We start from the raw sequence: 25385 nt of genomic DNA, 5'->3' as shown, positions 1-25385 counted from the left end.
AGAAAAAGTGCTGCCCCTGCCTGTGACTGTGCTTTGTTGGGCTATCCTGCATTTGCTGCTTCTGCCTGTGAAAGGGGACAAAGACTGGACTTTGTTGTGCATTCCTGCTTGAGCTGATTCTGCAAGGGCTTGAACTGTGCTTGCCTTCAAAGACTTCCTCTGCCAGCACCTGGACTCTCTGCTGAGACTCCTGCCCTGCCAAGTTGTGCCCCATCCAGTCCCTGGACCCTTAAAAGGCGAAATTTTCGATGACCCACCTGCAACGCGACTGAAAAACGGCACGCCACCCGCTTCGCGGCTGAAACGGACACCCAACCTACATCACGGCTGGGAAATAGATGCATCCTGGCTGGGAAAAGGATGCAACACCCGCTTGCCGCTGCTGATAATGATGCAGGCCCCATGCAGTGCAGTTTTCTAACACCGTCCGACTAGATTTCTCACGCATCGTTGTTGGGTGTCAAAGTCATCATAAACCTGCACGGATCTGAGGTGCTGTCTGGAAATCGACGTATCGCTCTCTCTTGGGGGAGAAAAATAACGCATGGCCGACCCAACCAGAGAAGAAACGACACACGGCCTCACTTGTGAGTAAGGAATTGACGCATCACTGACTTTTTCAACACAAGTTCACCAGAGCAGCTTTATTTTTGGCGCTAACCAGGTACTTTGTGTAAAATTAACGTTTCCATTGTTTTCTGTGGAGTAACTCTCTTATTGTTTGGAAAATTAATATCTTGACATGTGTATGTTGGCTTTTTGTCGTTTTGGTCTTGTTTGCTTTAGATAAGCATTACCTATTTTTTAAACTGGTGTGGTGTCCATTTTGTGGTGTTTTCACTGTTTTACTGTGTGTGTGGTACAAATACTTTACATTGCCTTTGAGATAAGCCGGACTGCTTGTGCCAAGCTACCAAGAGGGTGGCACGGCTTATCTTGAGTGTGTATTTCCATTGCCCTGACTAGACTGAGGTCCCTTCTTGGTCAGAGTGCAAACTGACTGCCAACCAGAGAACCCATTTCTAACAACTATATTATAGTACTCCAAATTGTGGAGCAGTGTGTGACAGATCTGTTCAGTTATTCCATGTCTGTTCATTTTGTGACGGCTGGTTTTGTGGCTTTACAGTATTTTATGGTTTAAGTATTATTGTGGGCCCTTACTGTAATATATGGAAGTACATAACTATATAAAGCCATGGCAAACCATAGTCAGCCCATCCTAGCTTACCTGTAAATCAAAAACAGTTTGCCGGTTGAGTTGTTTGAAATTTTTAGGTTGAGAACTGAGGGTTAAACTTGAGGGTGCAACTGTTTTCTAGACTCAGGTGCTGGGGGGTGAATTGTATAGTTATCTAAGAAACAGCTATGTTTCAATCTGTCGTCAGAAGTTACATGTTCATTCGTGCTTCTAATGCTATGTTAGTGAGTTCCAGAGCTTGACACTTGTACTGATGGAGAAAGCACTGCTTCTTATGGATTTCTCATGACAAAGAGGTATGATAGTATGTGGCACAAATCTGGAGCGCAATTTTCTGTTACTTTTGTATTATTTGAATTTAAGTTGTAGATATAGCAGTCCTTTTCCATCAGAGGCTTTGTGGACAGTGCACAGTGCCTTCAAAATTGCCCTTCTAGCTACAGGTAACCAGTGGAGCTATTGCAAGACCGGAGTTATGCAATCTCTTTGGTGATGGTGGAGATGAAGCCCTACAGCAGCATTTTGGATGAGGTGTGCTTTGTGTATGATGAATGAAGGTGTACCAATATATAGGCTGTTGGTATAGCCAGGCTTGGGGATTGCAAGTGTGAGTATGGCATGCAGTCTATTTTAGTGTACAGTGTATGAGAAGATGAGACATAGGTCCTCATTTTGACTTTGGCAGTCTTTTTCCAAGACCTACAATGCCGCGGGCACCAGAAGACCGCCAGCGCTGGTGGTCTTCCCCCCACAAGATCACGAGTACTGAAGGATTTCTGCCACATTTCGGGCAGAAATCCTCCTGTAGTAGTTCTGGCGGTCATAGGTGCATGGGCAGTTCCACCACTGGAACTGCCCTGCCAAAAGGACTCAACTAGCTGTATTGTGAGCAGTAATACTGCCTGTTGGTGTCCTGATGGCAGGGCGTTGCCAGCGGTGGAAGCGCCTGTTCGCGTTCCCTGCCAGGTCGCCTCCTCGCCGGACAAGGTAAGTTGGCTGTCCGACAGGGGAGGGGAGCAGGAGGGTGGGGGTGTTGTGTCTGTGCATGTATGTGTGTATGCAAGTGGGAATGTATGTGTGTATTCATGGTTGAATGCGTGTGTGAATGTTGAAGTGAGTGAGTGTTTGTATGTTGAAGTGAATGCATGTATGTATGTTGAGGTGAGTGCGTGTATGGATGCTTGTGAGTGTATACATGTATGGATGCTTGTGAGTGTATGCATGTATGGATGCTTGTGAGTTAGTGAGTGAATGCTTGTTGGTGTATGAGTGTATGCGAGGTGCGTGAGTGAGTGTATACAGAGTGCATGTGGGTGTCTGTGTGCGTACATGCGGGGGCGCTGCACTTGAAGGTGGGGCGGGTGGTGGGGGTGCTGCACTAGAAAGGGGGTGGGGCGGGGGCACTGTTCTGGTAGAGGTGTTCTGGTATGGAGTGGGGTTGGGAGGATATTTGGCTTTGCGAGCAGTGGGGGTGTTGTCTGCCAGTGACAGGAAAGAAGTTCCTGTCACCGGTAGCCTTTCCGCCAGGGTTTTCGTGGTAGTGCTACGGTCACGGAAACACTGCTGGAAAGCCGGCTCCAAGGCGGTATTCATTGGACCGTCGGTCAGAGATGCTGATCTCCAGCCCGGCTGGTCCAACCGCCCTGGAGTTACAGGTGGGGATGTGGCGGGTTGGCCTCAGCCAACCCGCCAGACTCATTATGTGGTAGTCTTCCCCGCCAGCCCGTCGGCAGTGAAACCGCCACTGTGGTCCTGGCGGTCAGAAGACTGCCTGGGTCATAATGAGGGCCATAGTGTTTTCACTGTGTAGAAGGCATGTGAGGTTGTTGGCATGCTGTGTCAAGGATAGGTGTGAATCCATGGTTACTCCTAGGCTTCTAACTTATTTTGCTGTTGTTGGAGTTGCTTCAGATTACTAAGGACATAAGGCAGCAGGCCAGTACTGTTGCCATTATCCGCAGGTTATAATCCCTGTCTTTGTGGTATTGAGCTTTAGATGGTTATACATCATCCATGTGTTTATGGCATGAAGGCAGTCATTGAGTTGTGAATTGTAGAGATCTTTAGGGCTGTCCTTTATTTTAAAAGGGTACTGGTGTCATCTACATATTTGTAACAGGCAAGATTGTATGATGTAATCTGATTTGGTAAAGTGTTTAGGGAGATATTGAATAATAGAGGGTATGTGATGGACCCCTCAGGAACATCCCTGTGTTGTCTGTGAGAACATTTTGTAGAAAGATATAGGTAGACTAAACTTTGTCTAAGCAGTTCATTTTAAAACCTTTTCAATGATTCTGGTATTGTGAAATCTTTGCAGTAGCATGTTGTGTTGTACAGTGTCAAATGCAGCTGATAAGTCCAGAAGTATTAAATCAGCTGCTCCATTTTTGTCCACTGTGAGTTTTAGATCATCTCAGATGGATATGATGGTTGATTCTGTACCTCCGCCTGGTCTGAAACTGGACTGCTGGTCTGACAGTAAGCCATAATGTTCGGTAAAGCTAGACAGTTGAGTAAACATCGGTCTCCCTAAATTTTTCCCTAAGGATGGCCCATTGATATGGAACTGTAGATTGCTGAGTCAAATCGGTCAAGGGTTTTCTTTTTGAGGAAAGACCTAATGTAGGAGGTTTTGAGCTCAAATGGAAATGAAAATAATGCTGACTTGTTTAGTAGGCATCTGGCTACCTCCTACACAGTTTGAGTGAAGGATATCTTTAAAGTTTTTTGGTGGTGCTGGGTCTGAAGGTGATCCTGATGGTCTGGTTGAATGTACGGATCCTAAATTTTATGCAAGCTTCAAATGCTGGTGGTATTTTAATAAAATCACATGGATGCTAAAAGGTGCAACACATGATCATTTACTAAAATTACATCACCTGAAATGACACAGCAAGTGAGCACGACAAAGTCACAAAATAGGTTTATTTATTTACCTATTTGCATGAATTCCTAGTTTCCGATCACTTTGTATGTTTGTTAGAGTTTTGTATTGAAGAGAAAAACATTCAGATGGACAATCTCCTTTAAACATGAGACTTGAGAAAAGAACAGAGAGGAGAAGAATGTGAACCTGAGAAAAGAAGAAGTCTTTAAGGCATTAGAAACAGTTGGTTGGAATACCAGTTTTAACAAATGCACGTTTGATCAGCATGTGGGGAATATTTAGGTCACAAAATCTGTAAAGAAGGGATGCAGGCAAAGCATGACCATGGGACTCCAATTATCAAGGCACCAGAACCGAATTCAATGCACCAGTCGTCCTTCGTGGTACCACCCTGTTTTGTTCCTGGTTCAATGAAAACTGGGCAAGTAAAGTAGGACGATTGTGGAAATTACTTAAGAAGAATGTAAAATTTGTGTGGAGCCAGGAACAAAACTAATGTTTCGAATTAATCCAAAATGATATTGTACAAGTGACCTGTTTTAAACTTTTTATAATAGTGTAAGAATGGGGACGCGCACACAGAGGGCGGCAGGAGGCGGCACCACTTGTTCCTTCAGGGCAGGAGCCCTTTAAATTTTCAACAGCGCTCCCGCCTCACGGGACGCGCACATGGAGGGCGGCAGGAGGCGGCACCACTTGTTACTTCAGGGCAGGAGCCCTTTAAATTTTCAACAGCGCTCCCGCCTCGCGGGACGCGCACACGGAGGGCGGCAGGAGGCGGCACCACTTGTTCCTTCAGGGCAGGAGCCGTTTAAATTTTCAACAGCGCTGCCGCCTCGCGGGACGCGCACACGGAGGGCGGCAGGAGGCGGCACCACTTGTTCCTTCAGGGCAGGAGCCCTTTAAATTTTCAACAGTGCTGCCGCCTCGCGGGACGCGCACACGGAGGGCGGCAGGAGGCGGCACCACTTGTTCCTTCAGGGCAGGAGCCCTTTAAATTTTCAACAGCGCTCCCGCCTCGCGGGACGCGCGCGGGTGGCGCCCGGGTGAAGCCCGGTCCAAGGGCGGGCCCGTCCTGCGCTCGTCGGCGACCGGAGGAGGCTGGGCTGGGCCACACTATTTTCATCTTGATACTGAGGCTGGTGACTAGCGATCGAATATCCTGCAATCACCGGGACACCACACCATCATAGGTGAGCAGCATTTGTGCCCTTCTGTTGTTCTAGCCTCTCCTACAAGGCCCCAGTGGGGCGGAAATAGGGTGGGAACAGGGGAGGAAAAGCACCTATAGAAAAAGACTGCCAAAATTCCGGCTGGATAAAAAGTGTCTAAATAAGCCAAGATGGGTAGACGGAAGGGGGGGCGCTCCTGGAAAAGACTGGTAACAACAAGACCCTAGACGGTTTTCTCCAATAAGCAGTTGGGGCACTAGAAAAAGGACATTTAAATGGTGGAGCGCCGTCTAACTGCCCCCTCATTGATGGAGACTCCACCGCAAACTCCAGCACAATCCCTCCATCCACCTGCTTCTCAGCCTGCCCTGGTTATCTCACCTCTAACTACCCAAGAGTCTGCTGCGGAGACCCTGGAAAATGTTATACAGCCTCCAGAACTTACACAGCCTCTCCCAGATAGGTCTGTACCCAGCTTAGAGCACAACACAAAGGGCAAAAGAAAATGAGGGGAGGCAAACCTAAGGAACAAACGGGCCCGCATCTTGAACTCCCCCAATCATGTCGAACCTACTCGGACCAAGGATTATATATCAGCCCAAGCACCTAACAATGACAGTCCAATTGAACATATAAAAGACGAGCTCTCTAAAAAGCTACACCCTATAACAACTTGCCTATTAGCCATTGAGGAGAAACTAGATGGTCTCATCAAGCTCAAGCAGATGACCATCTCTCCCTCACCAGATTTGCAGTATTTCTGCCAAAATTTCCCCCGAGCCCTCCAGGCAAGCCTTCCCCTATCACAGAGCATGGACCATAACCCTCTAACGAACTGCCCTTATTCTTCATATCAACCAGTGAAGGCTCCAACTTTTAGACTGGTCAATGCCTCAAAAGCCAAGTGTTCTAAGACTGCTCCTCTCTTTCCGAGGGGGAATGACGGAGCTGCTTCTTCCAATAATATGGGTACAAAATTCTACAAAGATACCCCTGATCAGATCCACCCTTCAGTAGATCGGATGCATAGGGATCAAGGAACTAATACGAGAACTTTACATCTACCACCGGAAGCTAGCCCTTATGTGCTTGTTATCACGAGTGTTCCCAAACTTAAAACCAACATCTCCTAAACATTTACAGAACTGAAAAATAAGGTCATTCACTGGCTACACAGAAATGCTAGATTTGCTTTTCATATGGTAACCTCAATATTAATGGTGAGGAGGGTGGGTCCACTCAAGAATCCCGGCACGGGAGATTGTATTGTTATCAACTTTGATGCACCTACCCTTGTTCAGCAGCTCTCTTTGAATGTGTGCCAAACTAACCCTCTAGGGGGAGAAATATCTCTGTGTAGACTTCAGGCTTTCTACCCTCTCAAAGTTTTACCAGCTACTAAGGGGGCGCTAATGCCACCCAGAGGTGCCACTAGTTTGCAGATGCAGCATGACCCCCAGTCGAGACGTAGCTCCCTTTCGCTTTCTGAAATCGATTGACTAAAAATCAGCCCTGTGCACGGCTCACCCAAGCCCCAAGGATTTAAAAATTAGGATAAGAAGTATCCTTTAGCCGGAAATATTGAAACATATGAAATGGGGTTAGGCAATCCTGAGGCTGATCAGATTCTTACTGCAGACATCAGAGATTCCACGCTAACCCCCACACTTGTCCAGCTAGAACCCTCTAGGATGGAAAACAGTCCCCCTCTTTCCTTCTGTGATCAGAGTTTGGAAATCTGTATTTGGGGAGCCAGTAAGGAGGGTAAGGCGAATGAGACCAACCTAGCCCCGGATTTAATAGGCCCCAGTAACTATGGGTCCTCTCCACCAGCCCAGGCATCCGAATCGACTATGCCATGCCCTGATCTTAACGGGGTAAGTAATATCTTGGGTGACAATGTAGTGGGAAACCAAACTGAGGCCGGTTTAGTTACGATTGAAAAGGGTACAAAACCTCCCCATGGCACTCCATTTGCAAGAGGGAACTCTACGGCTAAAGTTCCCCAAGACAAAATAGATGGTCTAGACACAGTTCTTAACTGGAATATTGCAGGGCTGGAGAATAAAATGAGTATCCCTGAATGGGGCAAATTTATAGATGAACATAAAATATGCCTTTTTCAAGAAACGTGGGCACTGGAGCCCAAATACAGAATTGGTTTCAAAAGTTATTGGGTCCCAGCAAGTAAGGTAAACTCAGGGAGACCCTCAGGTGGGCTGCTTATATGGCTTAGTTGCTCCCTTAAATGCCGGATTGAAATAATTGACATGGGCTGTCCCGATCTGATGGGTTTATCAATACCATCCCTTAACGAGAAACCGCTCCTAATAATTAACATCTATAATAGGAGCTTGGGTAGCAAATATGAGTCAGACGCATTGACTATTTTGGATAGCTTCCTCTCCTGTAAATCATCCTCCCATTTTATTCTTATCGCAGGGGATTTTAATATTACTTTTGAACCCTACTCGCTGGCCCAGGAACTATACAAAGATGAGGACGCCTATTGGGGTATTCCCCAACTGGTGTCAAGCAAAAGACCGAGAATGAACAGACTAACACATCAAGTTGTGGATATTACACTGGCACATGGCCTTCGGGCCTGTAACGGTCGTTCCAGCTCGGACCTTGATCTTCATCCTACATTTAGGCGTGGAACACAGAAGAGCCAGATAGACTACATTTTGCTTGATATCCGGCTGTGGGGTCACATGGTTGACATGAACATTGTAGAACACGAGGAAAGTGATCATGAGCCACTGATTTTATCTCTCAGGAGTCTATTACCCCTACTTGAAGCCCCTTGCCCCAAGATTCACGAGCAGCAGCTCGCATTGACCAATAATAGATGAAACGTTAAATGGGAATCTGTGAGCACTGACACAGGCATAATGACATCTGTGTACAGCCAGTTGGCTGATCATATGGAGCGCATACCCCAGCTTTTAGAAGATAGTGAAGGGCTTATAGCAGCCCACACACAATTATTTAATTCTTTAAAACACCTTTTCACCAAAGAGATTGCCAAAAAAGCCAAAAAGAAGTGCAATGCAAGGTGGTTCAGTGCTGCATGCAGGGAAGCACAGCACAAACTATTGAGAGCTTTAGGAGGGGGCCAGACAGAGCATATAAGGAAAGCAAGGAAAGATTACAAACAGGAACTACGTAGGGCCCGCAGGAGATGGGATGAATTTAGATGGGCCTCCCTCTTGGAGTCTGCTAAAGCAAATGATACCTCGAAATTCTGGAAACTGGTGGCTGATGCTAGTGAAGAACCTAACTGTTCGCCTGGTGCCTTAATACTCCCCGTAGAGTGGACAGATCACTTTGCCCGATTATACTCCGGGACCTTAGGTGTTACTACCAGGGAATTTAACCATATTATGACCTCTGAGACCCTCCCAACCGAATTTACCCTGGCAGAAACCAAGGCTGCGATTGCTTCACTGAAATGGGGAAAGGCCCCTGGCCTTGATAAAATTCCAGGTGATTTGTACAAGACAAGCCCAGATATATGGGCCCCATACCTGAATCTGGTCTCCAATGCAGTAGCTGCAGGAGCGCCTGTCTGAGCTCCTGGATGGGAGCGGAGATAGTCCCCATCTTTAAGAAAGGCACCCCCTCCGACCCTGCCAACTACCGTCCAATCTCCTTACTTGATAATTTCCAAACGTTTTGCAAAGCAAATCTTGCCTCGTCTAGAAGAATGGATTCTGGAAACTAATGCTATTTCCGACCTGCAAGCAGGGTTTAGGCCAGCAGTCAGTACTATAGACCAAGTTTTAAGATTTCTAACAATCAAATGGAAGACTGTGGAAGCAGGAGGGGGTAACCTATTTGTAGTTTTCATTGATCTTAGAGCCACATTTGATCTGGTCCCCAGAAACCAGTTATGGTTGACATTAGCCAACATGGGCATCCCAAATGGTCTTTTGAAACGTATGGCCCGATTACACGAGAACACCTACGCACAAATCAGGAGCGGTAAGGATGGCGACCTAACAGATCCAGTGGCTATTGAGAGAGGAGTCAGACAGGGCTGTGTCCTGGCCCCTACCCTTTTTCTCCTATACATAAATAATTGTATTAACTATTTAGCAAATAGTACTAATGACTCCCCAAAGTTGGCCGGGAACAAAGTGCCATGCTTACTTTATGCGGATGACACTATCCTGCTGGCCAAAACATCTATGGGAATCCAAAATCTGGTCAACCAGTTTTGTGTATTTTGTAGAGATTACGGGTTGGATATCAATGCTAAGAAAACCAAACTTATGATAAATAGTGCCCCGAACAAGAAGCTCAAAGCAAATATAACGATGGATTCAGTCCTCTTGGAGAGGGTAATGGAATACGATTACCTGGGCATTAGATTATCTGATAAGGGTAGCTGGGACGCAGCCATAAGGAAAGGGGCACTTACCATCAGCCAAAGATGCGGAGTGCTAGAACGGAAGGCCAGTACTGCAGTAAGCCCCCCTTTGACTCTTATTTCTGAAATTTATAAAGTCGAAATCCGTGCCACTACCCTGTATGGAGCGGAACTCTGGGGTTCATACAGACAACTGGACACCCTTCAAACCAAAGAGAACAATTTCCTTAGACACATATCTAGACTAGGGAAGGGCACGCCGATGCTCCCCCTAAGATTAGACCTGGGCATAAATAGCATCAAAGATACAGCATACTTAAGGCCACTTCTATATTGGGTTCGTCTATGGAAAACGGAAGAACTCGAACCCTTTAGGACAGCAGTCAAATATCTAAGACCACCTTGTCACGGATGGGATAAAGTTAGCTGGTTGAGGGAGATGAAAGCAGCTTGGGTCAAATTGGGCTTATCCCATTAATGGGAGAATCCTGAGATGATTCCTGCTAACGCCAGATTGCTGATCAGAGATTGATACTGGGGGAAAATCTATGAGGATTTTGTCGGCTCAAGTGGGCCAGGTCGGCTGACAGCAGAGTTTCTGCTGGTCAATCACGAACCCTGGCCTGAAAGTTTCCTGGATTTCCCCATACCAGCACGTGCCCGAACTTTACTACTTCAGTTCAGATACGGAACATTGGCGGTCATCAGCTTTACGGCTCGTTGGCCGACCAATAGTCCTATGTCTGACTAATGTATAAACTGCCATTTATGCAAGGAAACTCCTGAGCATGTCCTATTTTTTTGCCCCTTGTATAAATGCCCTAGAGGAAAGTGGATTATTCCCTTGTGTAAAGCACTGCTATTACAAAACCGAATCAGTGCCTATAGATTATGTAAATATGATACTTCCATGCTGATAGTAAGCTCTGTTTCTAAATATCTGTCAGCAGCATGGACAATCCGCAGTAGGACTATTTCAGATCTTAATCCACTGGCTGAAGAATGGTCTAGCAGTTAGCGGACGTGGATTGTTACAATAGAAAGGGATCTTAAATATAACTACCAGTGCTGATCTATTCACGATATTAGATTGCACCCCTGTGTATGTTTTCTAGTGGGTTTCCCCATTTAAATCGGTTTACAGTACCTTAGCATATAGCACTTCGCAAACTGCAAGACCTAATTCCTCTGATCAATTTATTTAAGAGATGAGGCTAATTCTAGGGTACCCTTTTCCATTGTTTGGTTTTTAATTTTTGTAAGCAGGAACCATTTTATGAAGTTTTATGATCTATTTCCATTGTTTGGCTTTTAACTCTTGCAAACAGGAACCATTTTATGAAGTTTTATGATCTATTTTCATGTATAAACCTGTTTTAGAATAGTTTTCATAGGTATTATTAGAAAATATTTGGTATACTATTTCTTTTAAATCGATTTATATTATCTCAGCACATAGCACTTTGTAAATGGTAAGATTTAGGTACCATTTTAATTGTCTGGTTTTTAATCATTTATGAAATCCTCTACGAAGTACTATGAACCATTTCTCAAGTATAACTTGCTCTAGAATAGTTTTCATAGGCACTTTTTGAAAGGATTTGGCATACTATCTGTTTTTCTTTGTAACTGTCTTGGTAAATGGTACTTCTTTAGCTAGGAAGTACAAACTGAGGAGTTTTATTTAACTTCTGGCCCATCGGACAAGCAGTGTGCCAACTGTTAATGCTTCCTTCTTTTGTGATGGTTATGATCTCTATTTTTCTGTATGTATGGTCACTTTTATCTTTTGAAATGGTCTAATCTTAGACCAAATAAACTATTGATTGATTGATTGATAGTGTAAGAATGCTTGATATTAGTGGATAAAAGCAGATATGCACTGTTGTATTATTATAGGGAAAGGACGAATGAGTGGTGTCTATTTACTAACAGCTTTATGTTCCACTGAAAGAGATTATTTGGAGATTGAGCACGAGTTACATGCTTATACTCGAGCAATAGAGCACTAAAGAATGTATGTGAGGTACAGTGGGATATAAGGTATGTTATTGTGTCTAACGACAAGCCCCCGGCAAATAGATTGGCTCTTTAGGGACTGAGGATGGTGAGGTATGTTTAACTGCAAGGTTTGAAATATTGGCCTCAAAGGTGCAGGATCACCAGTATAACACTCATCATGCACTGGGTAGGATTAATGGACTAGCAGTTGCGTTGTCCTGGTGACCCTAAATACAGACTGTGAAGAAGATGACAAAGAAAAGGAAGAATTGGAGTTTCTCTTCACATATTTGAACATATTAGAAATAGGGAGTGAGTTCAAAAACTATACCTTAAAAGATGGTAGGTAGATTCTGTAAATGAAGAACGAAGTGGCACTGAGAAGGGTGGAAAGTACTTGGTTAAGAGATGGTCTCATGAGATATACTTGAAAGGAGAGTTGCAAAATGCGGTCAGCGCAAGGAAGAATTTATAATAGATATTGGGATTATGATGACAGGATATAAAATAATACCTCCTGATGAGCTCTGCAAGGATATTACCGTGTTATGTTACGAAGCCCTTTCTGTTATCTCAGTCTCTTGAAAGAAAACTCGGGAGGACTTTTGGTGGTCTGGCATCGATGCAATCATAGATGGGTGAGGGCTTATAAGGTCTGCTGCAAGAGTGATTAGGTCTTCCAAAGCGTATACTGTTCCTGTGAGTTCAGTGGAGTAGCAACACGGTGCTTGGAGAAAGCTGACCATTGATTTGATGGGTCCTTTCTCAAATATTCCTCAGAAAGAGCTGTCTACCATTGTTTTATGGACTAATAAACAAGGTGGCAGAAGTGCAGATGGTTTGAAGTCTGGCTTCTGAGGTCGTTATTAGTTTGATCGAGGATGTTGTTTTTGGAAAGATATGTCAGAAGAAATCATGTCATATAATGTGGCAAAAATCACTTTGAAAAGAAGCAATGTTTTAGAGAGTCTAGCGGCAGGTATGCATTAGCCACTGATAGGACACCTTCACCAAGACTTATGAGAACCCTCGGTAGTTTGGTAAAATACACTGCGCACATCCCTGAGATAAGCACAATGGCATACAACAATAGACCCATGCTAACATTGACATTGTGACTTACAGCATCTTCAAATCGGTCTCTCCTGCATTCTACATTATTCTACAAATTGCAATGCCTCCAAATCTTTAACACCCTCAGCTTATAAGCATCTTCTTTACACAGAATCTGTCTGTAGCACTGGATAACAACTACTTAACATCGGCATATGTCCAGATATGCACTGGTGGCTAATTTAATGTGAAAAAGAGCTTTGGTTTTCATGCAGTTTTTTTGTAACAGGCTTTGGCCTTAAGCCACGGCCTACTTTACAACATGGTTTTATAACCCACATATGCAAGCACACTCAGCCTTTTCCCTGTTTAACATGGAATATTACTTGCACAGAAAAATGTCATAGTTTGTAATTGGTGCATTATATAACCTTCAGCATGCACAACCACACTTGACTCCAAGGCTTACGCTATTTCAGTTCTGTGCACCCACAAGGCAACCACACTTGACTCCAGGGCTTACACTATTTCAGTTCTGTGCACCCACAAGTACACACAGTAGCCCTATGCTGGAAGTGCCTATAGACCTTTTCTTTTTAACAATGATGTCAGTATTTATGAAGTAATTTGAATGGCAGTTTCATGGATGAAGTCATTTGAGATATCCGCAGTGATGTCATTAATGATGTAATTTAGAGTTGTTTTTCAGTGTTGAAATCAGTGATGTCATTCACCATTTAATGAGTGATGTATGTGTGGATAAGCAGTGCAAGACGGAGGTAGTTCACAAAACTATATCTAGCGAATACTATTTATTCTTAATTTTTTTTAACTTTAGATCTTATCTTATTTCAAAATCTTTCTGTAACACCACTGTCACCTGTGGCTTTCTATGAATTTATATATTGAAATACTCAAATATATACTTAAACACACACATATTTTTAAATCAGCATATGTATATTCATAGAAAGATAGATACACAAACACACACACACATACACACACGCACACACACCTTTGAATATAAAACACCATAATGTAAAGTTGCTGAAAAAAGCTCTTGATGTACTTCCTTGCAATTTAAAAATCTGATGTACTTACTTGCAATGTAGACACTCTGACGTAAGTGTAACACACCTGTGATAGCACTACGCATGATTTCGCAATCTCTCTCTTAGAATGAGCCAGGATCTTCATAAAATGGATCTGTTTTCCACAATTCTTTCCAGAATGGATTTGTGATATAATTGCAAACTGTGTGGTTTAGTTGGACATTTGAAGTGGGACAGGGCAGTGGGTGGATGTTTTCATGTGGAAATGCAATTTATTTCTTAAATTAAAACTTTCAATTCTCATCTGTTATTCCACAGGATGGATGTGAAGAGCCTTGGATTTCTCATTATCATGGATTCAAGGAAGAAGCTGCCATCACCCACCCTATATGCAGCACTTCGAACTGTGCAGGTGAGAGCCAGACTGAATAGGTGCCCATATATGTCCCAGCACATGATATTGTATAATAATAGATTGAGTGCTTTATGGCAGGACGGAGTCTGTGCTGCTGAAAACTGAACCTATGGTTGAGCTGTAAAGGTGGGGATTATTTACAGTACCATGGTATATGCCTGTGGTAAAACATGTGGATTGATTGGAGGAAACAAGCCTCATACCTGCTGGGAGCTGAAGCAGACTGGTAGTAGCATAGAGGTGGAGAGATGTGACTGTGAATGAATGAGGCTGATGGGCTTGGAACAGAAGAAAGTCATTTGGTACGTTGTGTAAGAAGAACACATCCAAGTATGGGATAGCGGAATGATATTTCTGTGTTGCTAAGACGACCAGTGATCTTTTGCGCAAGGGGTCTGATTTATATAGACACAGCAGACTATGGTGGCCTGTGTATGGGAGCAGGAAGGATATGTAAGAGGGAAAAATGGTGATCTATGTAGAGCAATCCTGTTCTGTATGTGTGAGAGTGAAGAGAAGACTCGAAAGGTGATAAGGGCGCTGTGTGTGAAAAAATGGTGTGGATGTGGAGTAAGGAAAAGTATTTGGCGATATCTGTATGAGGAAGCTGTGGAAACAAGACCAATAGCAAGGGGAGCACAAATCTTTGGTGTGTTTGCACATGTGTGTGTGCACACCCACGTCTGAGAAGAGAAATGGCAGTGTGTGTGTTCAAGGTCAGGCTTTTTATTTGTGGTAGGCGAGTGAATGTAGAGTATGGCAAATAAGGCTGATATTTGTATAGATTTCTTTGTACCTTAATGTAATTTGATGTTCGTTTCTCTTCAGGTATCATCACCCAGCTCCATGCACACTTTGTTGGTCCTGGTAGAGAAGGAGGGTGCAGCTCATGTTGACAGGATTCCTGGAGTTCAGGTAGAGACTCTAGGACTATAATCCTTCCCAGATACCCTATGCTACCTGCACACTCATGCTGTCACCCCATTTATTCTACTATGTGAACAATGGTAGCCTGAATAACCTCTTGAAACCAACTGCATGTCCCTGTGATCCACCTTTGCATTGGCCAGTTTTACCATCCAACCCATCATCTCTAATCTAAATGTATCTTTCCTGTCAAGTTCCAAAATCATCTGTTTCTCTCTCTTCCAGGTGGGAATATGACTTACAACATCATGATTTAGTTCTAAATCCATAACACGCAAACCCCCAGCCAGTTGCCAATTCACTACATGCATCTACTCCCAATTTATATTGTTCATTGGAATCTAGTTAAAACCAGACTACCTAAATAATGGGACATACCTTTTGTGGACTTGATTACATTTAAAAGAGTGGAGCATGAGACCATCTGCATACTCCCTAGATAATGTATTGTAATGGGCAGTGGTCCAAAGGAGCTCCATCAGAGAGAGTGTTAGAGGTGGCACATTCTGGTTGGCTGAGGCGAGGCCCTAGCCAAGCAGAACCTACCACTCCCGTCAGGGTAGGTAATTATACTCACTGTATAACGTGCTCTCACCGTTGGGTAGCTTAGCACAGAATAATCAGGCTTATTATAGGGCAATGTGTAAAGCATTGGCACAGCATTACCACACCACAATTACACTGAGCATCACAAAAGAGACTTCACACGAGGTGTATGTAAATAAAGTTTGAATTGAACACACACATTAATTAACACAACATGAACATCATGTAAATCTGGGCATCAGTCACATTTATTTAGAAATATAACTAGTACTACTGTGCCCAACTGTGCTAATACATTAGTAGTATGTATAAGTAAGTAAAATAATACTTTCCCTCCCAACACCCTCATGCGGTGCAACCATGCTGGTAGCACGAGACCCACCCTAGTGATCACCCCAATTCAATATCGGACAGATACAGGATGCAATACCAACAATGAGTACATACAGAGAATCCCAGCACTTTAAAAATAGATCCATGGCCAAGGCTGCACAGGTAAGCTTCAATGTCAACCGTAATAGTAAACAGCATGCACGACATCCCCGCCCTGCCGTGTAGACAATCCTAGGCAAGCACTCCCACACACTAGCTCTGCACTGCTACGCGGTGCACAGACATGAGGCAGGCTAATATACACGCACTCACACACACTTGCTTACAGCACTCTAATGTGGTGCTTGACATTTGGAAGGTGAGTTGTTAATAAGCTTGCAGACTCCTCCTGGACCCAAAACTTCCTCCACCCTCAAACCAATTCCTGCCCTCAAGAGCAGGAGATGTAGTCACCATTCTCTGGATATTAGACAGCTCATGGCTGGTGGTTATACTCATTAAGGATCCCGGGGAAAAGGTGTGACGTAGAAAGAGAGAGAGAATGCCTGATCAGGCAACAGTAAACAAATGGAGCTTTGGCCACAACTCAGGAAGTTCACTCAGGGATCTCCACAACAGCCTTCCAGTTCAGACCCCTGTCTGCAAAGCACGGAGGAGGGTCACCTTGAGGCACCTGCTATTCACAGTGTTGCCCAGCCAAGCGAGACACTCCATTGACAAATAGTTATAAAATCTGCACCTCCCAGGAATGGAGGCACCACGCCTGGGGCATAATGACTTGGGCTGTGCCAGGTGTCCCAGTTGCACACGAGGAGTTACCAAATCCACACCTCCCTGAAAGGAAGCACAATGTTGGGTGCACGATGATGTGAGTCACACCAGATGATTCCGATCACCCACAAAGAGTTACCAATTTCTGTGCCCTCCTGGTATGAGCACAATGTCGAGTGCATGACCTGAGTCGCACCAGACTATTCTGATTGCACATGCAAATTGACCAATGCAGCACCTCCCTGGAATGAGGCACAAAGTCTAGCACACAATGACTTGAGTTGCACCAGGCAATTCTGCTTGCACACGAAAAGTTACCAATGCGCACCTTCATGGAATGAGGCACATTATCTGGTGCACAATGACTTGAGTCGCACCAGACATTTCCGAGTACACGATTAGTTCCAATCCCATACCACCCTGGAACGAGGCACAGTGTCTGGTATACAATCACCGCACCAGACAAATCCAGTCACACATAGATGCATGTTTAGCAGTGCTGCACGAGGTACAGTGCAACACTGCTCCGGGTAGGCCTGTACCTCCGAGGGTCTCAGTCACTGACAAGGACTCCGCACACAGTGAGCATGCAGTCGGGTGTCGCTTGAGAGAAATGCACCATGCTCAACAAAAGTGGGCCCCACCGGGTTCCGCAACCGGTGAATCCGCTCACTAACAATCAAACGCGTATATATTGTGGCCGCACGATGAAGGGCTACACTCCTTAAATGCGGGCAGTAATTTGAAGGCTCCACACTAGGCAAATCAGGTATCTAGATGCAATACTTCTGTGCTCACACTACTGCTACCTGTTGGAATCCAGCGAACGAGATAGACACGTAGGACGACACCACTCTCCAGATGACACAGGTAGAAGGTGTAGGTCCCTCATATGTCTTTCATGTCCCTGAGACACCCACAAAGAACAGGGGAAAATCAACAAGTGCTTGGAAAGTACACCTCAGAGTGCCACACTGCAGCACGGAGTTTGCCCAGGCCAGCCAGGAAGCAGGAAGGGTCCATGGTCCCTTCCCATGGCAGCAACTACTTCTGTGCACAACAGATTTCTCTGGCAGTCTGCACCATACAGTTCAGGGTCTCCGTCCTGTGTTTGTGCAAGTGTATCTCTGAGTTGCTGAAGTGTGGTACCGCTAGTTATACTGAAGTGTGCCTTTGAAGTTGGGTTCCCCTTTGAACCACAGAGTATCTCCCCTAAATTTCAGTCCTGTGTGCCATGGGGTCTTGGAATGCAGATCTTTAATATTTAGAGGGGCCATGATCTGGCTCTAAGAAGCCAAGTGTCAAAACATCTTCCTCCAGTCTATTCAGCCAGGCCCTCAAATGGCACAGGTCTGTCCTTCCAGTTGCCCAAGCTTTACAGCTGTCGTTGGGGATTGCATAGAAACATTTTCCACCAGCCTCCAGAGGAATGAAGCTGAATTAAAAAGGCACACAAAAGGAGTTTTAGAACATAGGAATTCCACCTTTCTAGAAGTCGCATTTCCAAAGCATTTCTGTCAAAGCCACATTTACCTTTGGAAAAGTTTTGTCATTGGGAATCCAATAATAGTAAACATTATGAGGCTGTTGCACTGCAATACACTATTGCAGCTAGGATTAATTGTAAACTTTCCCCCATATTAACCTAAGAGCAAAGCAGCTCTCAATGGTAGTGAAAAAAACAGATGTGTATTCTTCACTTCCTGGGCATATGTGCCAGGCACACGCACAAGCCTGAAGGGGCAGGCTAGATACAAGTTTTAAGAACACCACAAAGGTGTGGTGCAAAATCCGCAGTGAGCATTATATATGAGCAAGCCATGGGATATAATTTGTTTTGTTGGTATTCAAAATCTCAGTTAGACTGTTCCTATATGAAAGCAGCTCAGGAATAGACTACAGTCTAACCCTGTAAAGGAGAGGTCTAAAGGATGCTATGTCTCCGATTCACCTAAGGCCAGTGGCATAAAAAAGTGGTAAGATTGGAGTGTTATGAGTTAATTTGGAAAGGGATCTCAGGAAATTGTTCTCTCTCTAAGTAAGAACCAGGGCTGGTTCTAGGATTTGTGGGGCCCCAAGCAGAATATAAACATGTGAGGCCCAATAATTTGCATAACCTCACAGGAAGTGCCATCACATGAAATAATATCATTTACCATTAATTATCTGGCATTGTTAAAACCACTTTGTAAGAAGTTACTTACCTAGTTTGGATATCAGCAAAATGGTTAAAACTATAATTAATACTACCAATAAAATATGTACAAATATTTTAATCTCTATTAAGTGGAAATACATTAAATGAATTAAACTTAGTTATTTTTCTATTGAATGGGCTAAATGAAAATTATAAGCTAACCCGACATCCTGGCACTAAGGGATGCCAAAGGAGAGTGCAGCCTTTACTAATGTGGAGAAAAGACAGTTTTAAGAGATTTTCCAAAATATTGTATTTACACCATAGCTTAAGACGAAGAGAGTTCCAGTCCTGCACACCTAGAAAGGATAAGGATCTGCCTCCTATCAGGGCTATCTAAATTTTAGGATGGCACAGCAGTTTGATCGCCGCAGAGTATAGGATTCTGAAATGAATGAAAGGAGTACTGTAGGAATAGAAAACCTTTTTAATGTAGTGCTCAATGACAAATGGATAGTGCCTTTCAGAGAAAGGGTTTCAAACCAAAAACTAGGATACAGCAGAAAGGTGAGATGAAATGGCATTGTGATGAAGCAGTCTCAGATGAGGAGTTATCACTGTTCTGAATGATTTGAAGGGTACTGAATGTGAAAATGTGGGAAGCCCAAGATAGAGAGGGTTTACATATTCTAGAAAGAAGATAATGTATTGTACAATAGCCTCACAGCAGTAAGAGGGGAGAAAAGGGACAATTGCATATTAATGAGGATGTCCGTCCTGTTGCTCAAAAACTCAGAAGAAGTGCATTTCATTTACAAGAAGCTGTTGAAAAGGAACTCAAATCATTGGTTAAACATGATATCATTAAGCCTTGCACTTGTCCAATGACATGGGTTTCTCCCATAGTAGTAGGAGTACCCAAAAAGGACACTTAAGCAGCTGTACGCATCTGCATGGATATGCGTCAAGTGAACAAAGCAATTCAAAGAGAATATCATCCAGGTCCACACATTACTGACATGTTAACACAATTGGATGGTACGGAAATCTCTCTCCTTGATTTAAATAAAGGATATCATCAGTTGTAACTCAAAGAGAATTTCAGGTACATTACACATATTGGTTTCTTTTGATTTAAGAGTGTAGGGCCCATATTCATACTTTTTGATTCAAAACTGCACTAATGCAGTTTTGCATCAAAAAGTTTAGCACCGGCTTGTGTCATTCCTGAGCGCCAGCTCAGCGCCATATTTATGGAATGGCGGAAGCCAATGCAAAAGGTGGGCTAGTGTAAAAAAATATATAACGTTAGCCAGTTGGGGGTAGCGGTATGGGAGAAGGGAGTTTTGCACCAAAAAATGACGTTAGGCTAGTTAGAGGCAAAAAAATGCCTCTAACCGGCCTAGCGTTATTTTCTGATGCAAAATCATCCATACCACATAACTCCTGTCTTAATAAAGACAGGCATCATACCCACCACCCCAATGACAAGCACAGGGGACCAGTATCCCCTGGGCACGGCCATTGCACCATGTGCAATGCGGGGGGGCCCAATGGCACTCTAATTTAAAAAATAAAATACTTACCTATACTTACCCTACTTACCTGGGATGGGGTCCCTCATCCTCTGGTGTCCCTCTCGTGTGGGTAGAGGTGTTCCTGGGGCTTGAGGAGGGCACCTGTGGACCCATTACATGGTGTTCAAACATGGAAATGGGTCCACAGGTCTCCTAATGCCTAGACTGACCCAGGCGTTAAATAATGGTGCAAAGAAAGCTTTGCACCATTATTGAGCTCCTCTTCCCACCCGTGTGTCATTTTAGCACGTGGAAATAAATATGGGGCTATGGGGTTAGCACCATTTTGTAGATGGGAATGCCTACCTTTCATCTCATTGATGCAAGGTAGGTGCACGCATCCAGATAATGGTGCTAACTCCAATATTTTGATGCTAGACGTGTCTAGCGCCAAAATATAAACATGCAGTTAAGTTTACGCCAAATTTGCATTAAAAAAATGATCCAAATTCGGCGCAAACCTGGTATAAATATGCCCCTAAATTTCAGTTTGTCATCTGCTGCAGGGATTTTTCAAGATGCCATTAGTCATATCTTACAGCCTGCAACTACAGCAGTAACATATTCGTTTTCCGAACTTCACAGAGAGAGCATGATAAGGTTTCAGGCAAGTGTGTTGTTTACTTGCTGATTCAGGTTTAACGTTGAATGCTGAGAAATGTGATTTCAATAAGTGTAGGAGGCTGGCCTGGCTTACAGTGGGTACCTTGTGGTACTTACACCTTGTGCCAGGTCCAGTTATCCCTTATTAGTAGATTAGAGGTGTTCTAGCAGCTTAGGCTGATAGAGATAGCTATAGCAGAGCAGCTTAGGCTGAACTAGGAGACATGCAAAGCTCCTACCATACCACTTATATCACTTAGCACTATATCATAAAAAAACACAATACTCAGAGTTACTAAAAATAAAGGTACTTTATTTTAGTGACAATATGCCAAAAGTATCTCAGAGGATATACTCCCTTAGGAGGTAAGTAATATACACAAAATATACACACACAAACCAAATCAGGTAAGTAAACAGTTAGAAAAGTAGTGCAAACACTGTAGAACACAATAGAATGCAATAGGGAGAAATAGGCCAAGGGGCAACACAAACCATATACTCCAAAAGTGGAACGCGAACCACGAATGGACCCCAGGCCTAGTGTAGTGTGTAGAGGGTCACTGGGAGTGTAAGAAAACACTAAGGGTGTCCAAGATACCCCACCCAAAGACCCTGAAAAGTAGGAGTAAAATTACCCTACTACCCCAGGAAGACAGTAAAGTCGAGATAGGGGATTCTGCAAGGACAACAATTGACTGCAAATCACTGAAGGCAGATTCCTGGACCTGAGGACCTGTAAAGGAAGGGGACCAAGTCCAAGAGTCACGCAAGTGTCCGGGGGGGGCAGGAGCCCACTAAACTCCAGATAAAGGTGCAAAGGGGCTGCCTCTGGGTGGAAGAAGCTGAAGATTCTGCAACGGAAGGTGCCAGGAACTTCTCCTTTGGTCAGAAGATGTTCCACGGCGTGCTGGAGGACGCAGAGTTGTTTCCACGCAGAAAGACCTCAAACAAGCCTTTCTAGCTGCAAGAGTTGCGGTTGAAGGTTTTGGGTTTTTGGGTGCTTCCGGGGCCCAGGAAGGACCAGAGGAGACAGAGGGGGCGCTCAGCAATACGGAGACCCCATGCAGAAGCAGGCAGCACCCGCTGAAGCACCTGAACAGGCGTTCAGAAGATCTGAGCACGACGGTTGACTCAGCACAACCAAAGAGGGTCCCACGAAGTTGGAGTCCAACTCAGCGAGTTGGGCAATGCAGGACAGAGTGCTGGGGACCTGGGCTAGGCTGTGCACGAAGGAAGTCTTCCAAAAGTGCACAGAAGCCCGAGCAGCTGCAGTTCACGCAGTACACAGGATTACTGTCTGGCGTGTGGAGGCAAGGACTTACATCCACCAAATTTGGACAGAAGGGCCACTGGACTGTCGGGGACACTTGGATCCAGCTCCTGTGTTACAGGGACCACGCTCATCAAGATGAGAGGGGACCCAGAGCACCGGTGATGCAGATGTTTGGTGCCTGCGTTGGCAGGGGGAAGATTCTGTTGACCTACGGGAGATTTCTTCTTGGCTTCCAGTGCAGGGTGAAGGCAGACAACCCACAGAGCATGCACCACCAGGAAACAGTCGAGAAAGCCAGCAGGTTGAGGCGCTACAATGTTGCTGGTAGTCTTTTTGCTACTTTGTTGTGGTTTTGCAGGCGTCCTGGAGCACTCAGCGGTCGATCCTCGGCAGAAGTCAAAGAGGGAAGTGCAGAGGAACTCTGGTGAGCTCTTGCATTCGTTATCTGGTGAGATACCCACAGGAGAGACCCTAAATATTCCCTCAGAGGAGGATTGGCTACATAGAAAGGTAAGCACCTATCAGGACGGGTCTCTGACGTCACCTGCTGGCACTGGCCACTCAGAAGTGTCCATTGTGCCCTCACACCTCTGCATCCAAGATGGCAGAGATCTGGGACACACTGGAGGAGCTCTGGGCACCTCCCCTGGGAGGTGTTGGTCAGGGAAGTGGTCACTCCCCTTTCCTTTGTCCAGTTTCGCGCCAGAGCAGGGCTGGGGGTATCCCTGAACCAGTGTAGACTGCTTTATGCAATGAGGGCACCATCTGTGCCCTTCAAAGCATTTCCAGAGGCCAGGAGAGGCTACTCCTCCCAGGCCCTTCACACCTATTTCCAAACGGAGAGGGTGTAACACCCTCTCTCAGAGGAAATCCTTTGTTCTGCCTTCCTGGGACTGGGCTTCCCAGGCCCCAGGGGGGCAGAAACCTGTCTGAGGGTTGGCAGCAGCGGTAGCTGCAGAGAAAACCCCGGAAAGTTAGTTTCGCAGTACCCGGGCTCTATGCTGGAGACCCGAGGATGCATGGAATTGTCCCCCAATACCAAAGGTTATTGGGGGGACAATTCCATGATCCTAGACATGTTACATGGCCATGTTCGGAGTTACCATGTTGACGCTACATATAGGTATTGGCCTATATGAAATGCACACGTGTAATGGTGTCCCCGCACTCACAAAGTCCGGGGAATTTGCCCTGAACAATGTGGGGGCACCTTGGCTACTGCCAGGGTGCCCACACACTAAGTAACTTTGCACCTAACCTTCACTAAGTGAGGGTTAGACATATAGGTGACTTATAAGTTACTTACGTGCAGTGTAAAATGGCTGTGAAATAACGTGGATGTTATTTCAATGAGGCTGCAGTGGCAGTCCTGTGTAACAATTGTCTGAGCTCCCTATGGGTGGCAAAAGAAATGCTGCAGCCCATAGGGATCTCCTGGAACCCCAATACCCTGGGTACCTCTGTACCATATACTAGGGAATTATAAGGTTGTTCAAGTGTGCCAATCAGAATGGGTAAAATTAATCACTAGCCTGCAGTGACAATTTTAAAAGCAGAGAGAGCATAAACACTGAGGTTCTGATTAGCAGAGCCTCAGTGATTCAGTTAGGCACCACAGAGGGAACACATATAGGCCACAATCCTATGAGCACTGGGGTCCTGGCTAGCAGGATCCCAGTGAGACAGTAAAAACACCCTGACGTACTCACAAACAGGCCAAATGTGGGGGTAACAAGGCTAGAAAGAGGCTACCTTCCTACACAACCCCCTCCCAAATGAAGGACAATAAGGCTAACCTTGGCCAGTTGAGTCTTTATTGTCTAAGTGGTGATAATTGGAGGGTAGCTCTGCAATAGACTGGTTACTCCCTTTATCATCCACCATATGGTTACTTCCCTGTGGGGATGTAAACCACCCTGTTTGAAGTTTTTTAGCTAGCCAACAATGTGAAGTTATATTCTCAGAGTTCCTATTAGTATGTTTAAGTTTAGAGCGTGGGAATTGTCCACTGGACCTATATCAGGTGATGAGAATGCTGGACAGGGATGCTGTCTCAGTAAAGCCATAGCTGGGCAAAAACTTTGTCCATATGACTTTAAGAGAGAACAGGGATGCTGTTTCTCTTGAGTTAGAGCAGGGCAGGGATGCTGTCCTATGAGTTCCACACTAGGGCAGGCCTGATGTCCTAATTGTTGTGAGGCAGTACAGGGTTGCTGCACTAAAGTTTCTCTGGGAGGGTTGGAGGGATGCTCCATGTTAACTAAAATGGTGCACTTTTTCTCACCAATGTTAGTTATCCCACAGAGAGGTACTTTTACCTCAGGGAGTTACAGCTGTGCTCGCTGATGGTTCCCTTGGTACAGGTGCCACCCAGGAGAGGTTTCTCCCACCACAGGAATGGTATCCTGAATGGCAGGGTGGGTAGGGAATACTTTGATGCCCTTTTTACCTGTTGTTGGAGAAGGATCCTAAGTTTTCAGGCCTTTTTCTCTCCTTTGCTTTTTCATTTCATCTGAAATGAGAGGAAGCAATTCCTGAGGGATACCCAGCATGGCTGCATGGGTATTAAACTCTGTCTCAGCCCAACCTGAGGCCTCTGGGTCATTACCTAAGAGACAGTCTACAGGTAAGCTAGGTGATACTACCACCTGCTTAGGGCCAGTAACTCCACCCCAACTAAACTGAATTATAGATAAGGGAAGAAACTTAGTGGAGTTATGGACATCAATAATCATGTACTGTTGTCCAATGATGTGTTGTGCGAGAGACACTAGGGCCTGTATTTATACTGTTTTAGCGCCGCATTTGCGCCGCTTTTTGACGCAAAAGCAGCGCAAAGTTACAAAATACTATTGTATTTTGTAAGTTTACGCCGCTTTTGCGTCAAAAAGGGCGCAAATGCAGCGCTAAAAAAGTATAAATATGGGCCTAGGTTTTCAGTCACCAAAGTGATACTGGCACCTGTGTCCCTGTAGGCCTGAGCCTCAGCACCATTTATTGAAACTGTCTAGCTGTACTTATCCATTGTAACGGGACAAGCAGCCAGTGTGGCA

General features: G+C 44.8%; 1 protein-coding gene across 3 annotated transcripts in view; it reads left to right on the top strand.

The window, feature by feature from the left end:
- KIAA1755 (KIAA1755 ortholog) overlaps window positions 1–25385 on the top strand; it is a 517033-nt gene that overhangs the window by 197572 nt on the left and 294076 nt on the right. For all 3 annotated transcript variants that reach the window (XM_069243743.1, XM_069243744.1, XM_069243742.1), the window contains exons 6-7: window positions 14066–14159; window positions 14991–15077. In XM_069243743.1, the coding sequence (XP_069099844.1) occupies window positions 14066–14159; window positions 14991–15077 (181 nt within the window). The remainder of the gene's footprint in view (window positions 1–14065; window positions 14160–14990; window positions 15078–25385) is intronic.

This window comes from Pleurodeles waltl, chromosome 7 (genome assembly GCF_031143425.1).
Source record: "Pleurodeles waltl isolate 20211129_DDA chromosome 7, aPleWal1.hap1.20221129, whole genome shotgun sequence".
NCBI lineage: Eukaryota > Metazoa > Chordata > Amphibia > Caudata > Salamandridae > Pleurodeles > Pleurodeles waltl.
Note: the sequence above shows the minus strand (reverse complement) of the source record. Positions and strands in the feature narration are given on the sequence as shown.